The sequence below is a fragment of the Peromyscus leucopus genome, chromosome 22 (assembly GCF_004664715.2).
Source record: "Peromyscus leucopus breed LL Stock chromosome 22, UCI_PerLeu_2.1, whole genome shotgun sequence".
NCBI classification, from domain to species: Eukaryota; Metazoa; Chordata; class Mammalia; order Rodentia; family Cricetidae; genus Peromyscus; species Peromyscus leucopus.
This window is the reverse complement of record NC_051081.1, coordinates 2,078,655-2,087,145: the sequence shown is the minus strand read 5'-3', so window position 1 is coordinate 2,087,145 and position 8,491 is coordinate 2,078,655. Positions and strand designations below refer to the sequence as shown.

Sequence of the window (8,491 nt, the reverse complement as noted above, 5' to 3'; positions counted from 1 at the left end):
TGGGGTCCCCCCACCCCAGCTGCTGGCAGAACACTGCCCCCCCCCGCCCCCGCAGAAGCCCTGGGGGCAAAGGCGAGGTCCCCGTCACCCGGGCTCCTCCGGCTGGTTTCCCAGGAGCAGAGGTAGAGGCCTCGGATACCCTAGACCCTTGGACTCTGGCTAAAGAACCCAAGTGGGCGCAGCACCCCAGGATCCAGGGTGAACTCTGGGCCTCCTGGTCCTTAGGCCTGGGCTCTGGCAATAACGTGCCTCCAAACACAAAGGCAGTCTGGGCCGGTGGCACCGAGGCAGGAGGATCTCTGTGAGGAGTTTCAGGCCAGCCTGGGCTACACAGAAAGACCGTGTCTCAAAAAAAGCCAAACCAGTCCAACAGAAACAGGGGCCCTGAGATGGCCCTGATTGCGACGAAGCCTGACATCCTGAGTTAGATTCCCCAGGCCCACGTGGTGGGAGAGAACAGACTCCCGCACGGCATCTGAGTGGACGCGCGCGCGCGCGCGCGCACACACACACACACACACACACATACACACAGTAAACCAGTAAATGTAAAAAACGAAGCAAAACCAAATGGAGATTCGTGCCAGAACCTTCCCACAGACGGCCTAGCTTGGAAGGGCTCCAGGGAACACTCAGGCGTCTCTCCGAGGGTAAGCAGGCCTAGGTGACGTCCCCATGGATGCCACAGCCACCTCTGCACACCCGTGAGCTCTGCTGTGTGACCCTGTGTCCGTGGCTCACCCTCTCGGGGTCCTTGCTCGCCCGAGGGGCCTTTTGTCCGGGGATAGGGGGTGTCCTGAGGAAAGGGGTCCCCACCCCACAAGACAGAGTCAGGGACACAGCGGCCAACCTTTTCACGTTTTTATTTTAAAGGCACAGCTAGACCCCACCCTCAGTACAGCAATCTCCCGTCTCTCGGGGAGACCAAGACGACTCACCAAAGCTAACTATATACACAGACACGCGTGGGGCACTTTTGAGCTTTCTCTTTTTTCTTTCTTTAAATCCCCTTTCTTAGAAGACAAGAATACAGGGCAAAAACGGAATAATAAACAAACCGACTTCAGAACCCTCACGTTTATTTGGGACAGGGGAGAAGGGAAGTCTGTGGGTGCCCACACCCACTGCAGTCCCCAGCCTTCGCACAGCTTCCTCTCTGTCCCTTTCTTTTGTGGGCAAGGGAGCCGAGCTGGGTGAGCTGGGGGTCGGGGGAGGTCTGGACCTAGCAGGTGTGCAGTGTGGGAAACAGAGAAGGGGACGGGGACTCGGGGTGCACAGGGTGGAGAGGGACAGCTAGCGTTGCGTCGTGTACATTCTGGGCCAAGATTGGTGGCCGTGGCCCGGGGAAATGTTGCAGGTGGGGGTTTCTTACTGCTCCCTGTATGTCGCCTGGGGTGTCCCTCTGGGGTCCCCTAGGCCCACAGTGCACAGCAAGAAGGCTGGAACGAGGACTGGGGGGGTGGAAGCTTGGGTAGTGACCGAGCGGTGTGCTGTGTGGCCCTCGGAACACTGAGTCCTCTCTGTGCCTGTCTCCCCTCCCCCCTCCCCTCCCCCCTCCCCAGGAGCTAATCCGACTTCTCGCCGTCATCCTCCTGGTGGGTGTCCCCATCATGTCCGTTCTTGTCCTCCTTAGAGAGGTGGGTCTGAGAGCCCAACGCGGAGAGCGACAGGAGGCCGGTGCCCGCGCTGACTGCCGGGAGGGATGGCGGCTGGAGCCCCACGGGCAGCGGCGTCAGGGGCAGGGCCAGCGCCTGCAGCTGGGACAGCTGGTGAGCCTGGAGCTGCTGCTGCGGGGTGGGGGGGACGGGGTCAGCACAGGGCCCTGACCCCTGTCCCTCCAGGTCATCTGCCTACCTGTGACCCCATCCGGGTCACCTGTCCCCTGTCCATCCGGGTCACCTGCCCCTACACATCCGATCACCTGACACCTACCCATCCGGGTTACCTGTCCCCCCCAGGGCACCTGTCAAGACACCTGCCCTCATGGGTCCCCATCACCTGTCAATCAACTGCCCGTCTGTGTCCTCATCATCTGTCTCCTGCCCACCCGGGTCACCTGTCAGTCACCTGCCCACCCGGGTCCCCTGTCAGTCACCTGCCCACCTGGGTCCCCCATCTCCTGTCACCTGCCCACCCGGGTCACCTGTCCCCCGCTCACTGGGGGCTCCGACTTACTCGGATGATGGAGTTCAGCTCGGGAGCCGTGACCTGCTTGGCTCTCTCGATGGCTCCCAGAACCTGCTGCTGATGCTGGAATAGGCAAGGGGAGGGGACAGAGGGGTCAGGTGACTGTCCTCTCAGGCAAAGGACAATCACGTGAGAAAGGGATTGATGCAAGGAAATGGGGACCGGGGGAGCATCTTGCAGGGGCGACCGCTGGAATGCACAGGGAAGCCTGTCCTAGGTGCTCAGGGGGACGGCGCTGGTGAGGGCGGGGCCTGGTGAGGGCGGGGCCTGGGGTGGCCGGGCCGGGAGGGCAGGGCCTGGCGGTGGGCAGGGCCTGTGGGGGCGGAGCCCGGGAGGACGGGCCGGGAGGCGGGCCGGGTGGGCAGGGCCTGGGGAGGGCGGGCCTGGGAGGGCGGGCCTGGGGGGGCGGGGCCTGGCTGGGTGGGCGGGGCCTCGCGCTGGGGGGGGGGGGGGGGGGGGGGGCGGGTGGCGGGGCCCGGGGAGGGCGGGGTTAGGAATCCAGCTGGGGATCTCTTCTGAAAGCTGGTCTGCAGGAGCCACCTGCCCACCCAGGCACCCCATCTCCTGGCCCCGCCCACCTGGGTCCCTTGACGCCCTGGTCACAGGGGTCTGACCCCGCTGCGCTGCTCTTTGCTGAGTTCCGAGAGGGAAGGCTTGTGCCCGCGGGGCAGGGCGCCCAGCCAGGCGCAGAGGGAGCCGCACTGCCCCCTGCCGGCGGCTTGCTTACCTCCTGTGATAAATAGGGCAGGACCTGGGCACAGATCCCATTCAGCCTCTTCACGATTTCAGCCTGGAACACACACGAGTCCCCCTCAATTCCTGGGGGGCACTTGGAGGGCACGGGGGCTGAGGCCATGCCAGCGGCCACCCAGGCCCACCTCGGGGGGGTAAGGGGGGTCACAGGGCACCGGGGCGGAGGAGGGGACGGAGGATGCTCACCTGTTTGTGCATCTCGATGTTCAGCCCATAGGACATCTCGTAGTACTGTGGGGTGGGGAGAAGGGCGTCACGGACCAAAGGGGGGGTGGCCTGGCTCTCACCGCACAGCCCAGCATTCCTCGCGCGCCCCCCCCATCCAATGAGCTCCTATTTGTCCTTCAAGACCCCCGCCCTTAAGACCCCAGCAAGCTCCCCTGCAGGGAACGACAGGTCCCGTGCTGGGGTTGGGAGGGCTCCGGTCACAGAAGGGTTAAGAGATGCCCGATAGCCCGGAGGGAGGGGGCTGGCGGGGGCTTCCCGTGGCTTCCGGCTGGCTGGCTGCGGCTGTGGACCGCTGGCCACCCAGGGCAGCGTCCCGGCCGGCCCAGGGTGCATGCATGCGGGCCGGCGCACCTCAGCCACTCCCTGGGCTGGCAGCCGGGCCACCCTCGGCCGCGGGGACTCGGTAGCAGGCACCTGCAGGGTGTGGGGGGCCCGGGGTCGCCCGCCCTGACCCCCGGGTCCCCCAGGGGACTTTACCATGACGTAATGCCGCTGCATCTCTGACTTCTCGCTGGCCAGCTTGTCGCACTCCAGCTTGAGGCTGAGGACACACAAGGGAGGCGGAGGGCCCGCCACCAGCTAAAAACTCTCTGGTCTCGGGTAGCCCAGGCTAGCCTTCACTCACTACGCGGCTGAGGATGACTTTGAACTCCCGACCTCCCCCCCTGCCTCAGCCTCCTGCGTGCTGGGTGGGTGACAGGCCTGCATCACCAACTGAGCCCCAGCTGTGAGCTGTGCACCGAGAAGCGGCCAAACACCACATCTGGCTGCACTGAAGGGCGCCCCCCGGGGTTTTCTGCAACCCTGGGCGAGCAGGGTCGCCTCAGTTACAACCGCTGTGAAATTATGAGAGCATTCTCAAGGAAATAACAACCACCAAGGCAGAGGTGCCCTTGTGAGCGACTGATGAGGTCTGCAGAACTCACCCTCCATCTTAACATGTGACTCAGTGGGCGCCCAGAGAGGGTGAGTGAGCGGTTCAAGGTCACACAGCCGGCAAATGTCCAGGGAAATTCTCCACACACAGACAGACACTAAAGAGACTGAGGTGGCCAGGGCTGAGTGGGACGGAGCCGGAGAGGCCCCTAAGGATCCTGGCTTCAGGAACCGTCTACATGCCCGGCCCTGCTGTCTCCCTAGCTGAGTCCCCATGCTGTGTGATTCTAGGCCAGCGGCTCTACCTCTCTGGGCCTCAGCTGCTTCCTCTTTGAAGTAGCCAGGACTGTGAGGGGTCAGCGGGGTCAGAAGGCCTGTGCTTGCTGACAGCGCTGGCCACCAGGCCTGGAAACCCACGCAGAGGAAGAAGGGAAATGATACACACCCAAGTTGTCCTCTGACCTTCACACTGTACATGGCACCCCAAAAAATGCAGTAAGAAACGTTTCTTTTTAAATCCAGAAAACAAACAAGGAAAAAAAAAAAAAAAACCTTAAGAACGTGAGAGAGACAGAAGGATAACCACGAATTCTACCCTATCTAAAAAATAAAAATCCCAGCACTCAGGAGGCAGAGGCAGGAGGATCTCTGTGAGTTCCAGGCCAGCCTGGGCTACAGAGTGAGATCCAGGACACCAGGGCTGCACATAGAAACCCTGTCTCAAAAAACAACAACAACAAAGACAGACAGATAAATAAAAGCAGCCACAGGGGATCTCAAGCCCTCACCAGGCCAGGACCCACCCTGGCAGGTCTAGCCTGGTCGCACAGCCCAACCTGTTTTCACAAAGTAACTGAGTATCTGTGAATGGGCTGGCACCAGGGCTCCGCCGGTCCAAGCGACTGCGGTTCGAATCCCAGCTCCAGGCCTGGGTCGCCCAGGCTTGTGTTCTGTTCTCCCACTCCGTGAGGGTTGCAGCGGCACAGGGGGTCCAGAAACCGAGGGGGGCACCCCTGTCATGCGGTGGCTACAAACACAAACTCTCTCTCATTCACACACACACACACACACACACACACGCACAAGCACACATACACACAACGCGCACGCACGCACAAATAATAATAAGTCCGGACTGGGTGTGGCTCAGCCGTGAGCCCCAAGAGAAAGGGAGAAAAGACTAAAATTATCCCCAGGAAACTCATTCTCAAAGTGTGGATGTCGTTCCCACGGGGACTTCCTCACCCTCACGCCACACAGCAGGGAACCCAGGCCCGGCGCACAGCAGCTCAGAGAGGGCATTCGCCTTGGGGATGGTGCACAGCGGCCTGCGATCCCCAGGCTCTCGCCATGAGAAGGGCGGACCACGGATCCAAGTGGGAGACCAGAGCCCCGGGGGTGGGGGGGTGGGGCTGCAAAATGGCAACGCTGGGGGTGTGGCCCAGCAGGTAGCTCGCAGGCCTGGGACAGGGAGCCCCTCTGAACCCTTTCCTTGCCTGTCAGCTCAAGGTCATCCTTGGCTACAAAGGGAGCTGGGGAAAGCCTGGGCTACATGAGATCCTGTCGCAAAATAAATACCAAAAAGTAAAAATAATAAATTTTTTTTTAAAAAAGCTTCACAAAATCTGAGATTTCCTCTTTTTCTTGGAGAAATCTGAAGGTCTTTCAAAGTCTTTATTATTATTATTATTATTATTATTATTATTATTATTATTGTTTTCTGAGACAGAGGTTTGCTCTGTACCCCAGGCTGGCTCAGAATGCCTCCATCCTCCAGCCTGTGTGTCTGGGAGCTGGAATGTCATTGGGCCTGCACCCCACGCCCACTCACCGTTGGGGTACAGGGCCAAATGGGGACTCCGGGCCACCCTTTCCCCAACCCCCCAGCTTCAGGCTGCCTCTGTGTTGTGCAACCCCTTGGAAACTGCTGACCTCTCTGGGCTTCGGGTTTCACACACGAGAAACAGGAAAAGGATTTGTGGGAGCCCGCCGGCCGGAGGGTCTGTGGGACTCCACAACTGGGCAGAGAGAGGGAGCAGGGCTGTGTGAACCCGGGCTGATGGCTCACGCTCCCTGGGGACGCGGCCTCCGAAGCCATGAGCACTGTGCCTCAGTTTCCTCCTCCACACTACGGGGCTGCTGGTTTCGTTTTGAACACAGGGTGGCAGGTAGCCCAGGCTGGCCTCCAACTTGCCAAGTGGCTGAGGGCGACCTTGAACTGCTAACCCTCCAGCCTCCGCCCCTTCCCAGCCTTCCTCCAGGCCGCAACACAGGGCCACTCCGACATCCTGGGGTGCGCGTGGCCCCCCTGGCCCGGGCTCACCTGTGGTACTGAGCTTGCAGCAGCTGGAACTCGTCTTTGATGCGGTCGCAGGAGTCGGAGGTGGTGAACTTGAGCTGCTGGGGGAGGTGGGAGGAGCCCTGCGGGTGGGGGTGGGGGGGGTGCGGGAGGGTGAGAGGGTGAGCGCCTTGCCCGCCCACGCCCCACTTCCTGGGCTGCTGTTCTGCAGGCCCCAGCAGCACCCGGGAGCCAGGAGGGGTCTGGGGGCCCCCAGGCAATGGGGCGCTTTTAGCGCTGGTCATCTGGGGGCCCCCCCCCCCGTGCATCCCTGTCCTCCAGCTGCCCCGAGGGGTCCCCGGCCTCCTTTCAAAGCCAGCTTGGAAGACGGACCTAGCTACCACCCCACATTTCCTGGGGTACCCCCACCACACCTGTTTCCTCAGCGGTGTGCTCTTTCAGGAGGGGGCCCCCCAAAGCTGCCCAGCCCCGGGGGGGCCTCGTGGGGCTCCCCCATGCCCCAGCCAAAGCCATGGGGAGAACACAGGCCTGGGAGCCGAGGAGGGAGTTTGTAGCTGGCGGGGGGGGGGGGGGGGGGTAAGCGGGCGGGGGCGGGCCGAGGGGTGTCCCTGGGGGGAGGGGATGCACAGGGCTGGCATCTGAGGACACTGGGCCAGGAGTTGGGGTGTAAGATCCTCGCATCTGGGGAGCAGAGTTAGCGTCTGGGGGGCAAGGCTGGGAGCAGGGTGCCGGTGCAGGGCTATGGGAGCTGGGTGGGAGGCAAGATGGGCCCCGGTTGGATGTGGGGGGGGGACGGCTCCTGGAGCTGGGGGTGCAGGCGTTGGGGGGCCTCGGGCTCCGGACAGGGGCAGGGCAGGGACACCATGGGCATTACAGGGGCGCAGGGTCCCCCACACCCTGGTGCTGAGGGTGCAGGATGGGGGCTGGGAGGAGGCAGGCCTCTGGGGTGCGGGGCCTGCAGCTGGAGGACGCAGGGCCAGGCTGGGGGGTGGCGCTGGGCCCGGATGGTGACGCCAGGCCCGACCGAGCTGGAGGGAGAGGCAGGGGTGCGGGGGGGCCTGGATTCGGGGGTGCGGGGCAGCAGACTTGGGGACAAGGCAGATCTGAGGTGGAAGGAAGTACAGGGCCTTGGACTTGGGGGCAGGCCGGTCTGGAGCTATTAGCGAGCTGGGCCTGGGGGGGTGCAGAGCCCAGAGGTGGGGGTGCAAGGTCTCGGGCTGGAGGACATGCGCGGCCTGGGTTTGGGGTGCTGCAGCCCTGGGCCTGAGCCCCAGGGCTGGGAGACAGGCCGGATGCGGCTGGAGTGGGGTGCGGGGCCCTGGGCTGGGAGACAGGCTGCTCCGGATCCTGGGGGGGAGCCTTGGAGTCGGGATGGGCAGGGGTGGGGAGGCTCGGGGCCGGGATCAAAGTTCAGGGATCCGGGCTGAAGGATGCAGCGCTGGGCCGGCGGTGTACGCACGGCCTGGGCTGTGGGGTGCAAAGACCCCGGGGACAGAGCCCCGGGCTGGGGGACGGGCCTGTGGGAGCTGGGGCGCGTGAGGAGCCCCTGGGACAGGCCCCGGGCGGGGAGACAGGCGCGATCCGAGCTAGGGGGGGGGTGCAGCGAGCCGAGCTGGGGGGGTGCAGGGCGAGCTCCGGGGTGCAGCGCGCGGGGTCCCCCTTACCGAGTGCCGGCTTTGCGGAAACATCATGTCAGTCGCGGGGGGCGCGGGCTGCGCCCCGGCTCGGGCGGCTCGGGGGCGCCGGGCGGCCGCGCTTTGTCCCCGATCGGCAGCTCCGGGGCCCCGCGTCCCGCCTCCTGCGCCGCCCGCCGCCCGCCGCCCGCCGCCCGCCCGCGCTATTGTGTAATGGCGACGCGGTGCCGCCCGGGCTCCCGCTCCACCTGCCGCGCCCGGCACTGCGCAGGCCCGGACGCCCCACCCGTGACCTTGCCCGCGCGCCCCGCCCCCGCCGCGGCCCCGAGCCTCGGCCCCAGGCCCGCCTCGGTGCCCCCCACCCCCGAGCCCCCGCCCGCCACAGCCCCCAGGCCACAGACCCACAGCCTGGGCGCCCGGGCTCCAAGGGGCATTGATGGGGCGCCCATGATGCGCCTCGTCCTCTCTGGAACGGGGAGGGCTGCTGGGTTGGCAGGGCTGGGGGGGGGGGTGC

The 8,491-nt window shown here is 64.3% G+C and overlaps 1 protein-coding gene across 2 annotated transcripts; it reads right to left on the bottom strand.

Moving 5' to 3' along the window:
- Positions 1-846: 846 nt before the first annotated feature.
- Positions 847-8,230, bottom strand: Tle5 (TLE family member 5, transcriptional modulator). 2 transcript variants are annotated; one of them, XM_028862784.2, is made up of 7 exons: positions 8,008-8,230; positions 6,368-6,465; positions 3,646-3,709; positions 3,127-3,171; positions 2,915-2,977; positions 2,176-2,250; positions 847-1,787 (listed from the first exon to the last, which is right to left on the bottom strand). In XM_028862784.2, exons 1-7 carry the CDS (start codon positions 8,032-8,034, stop codon positions 1,566-1,568), a joined length of 594 nt encoding a protein of 197 aa, XP_028718617.1. In that variant the 5' UTR covers positions 8,035-8,230; the 3' UTR covers positions 847-1,565. The 2 variants fall into 2 exon arrangements, with proteins under 2 accessions (XP_028718617.1, XP_028718618.1); XM_028862785.2 differs by having other exon boundaries at positions 847-1,784.
- Positions 8,231-8,491: the final 261 nt, after the last annotated feature.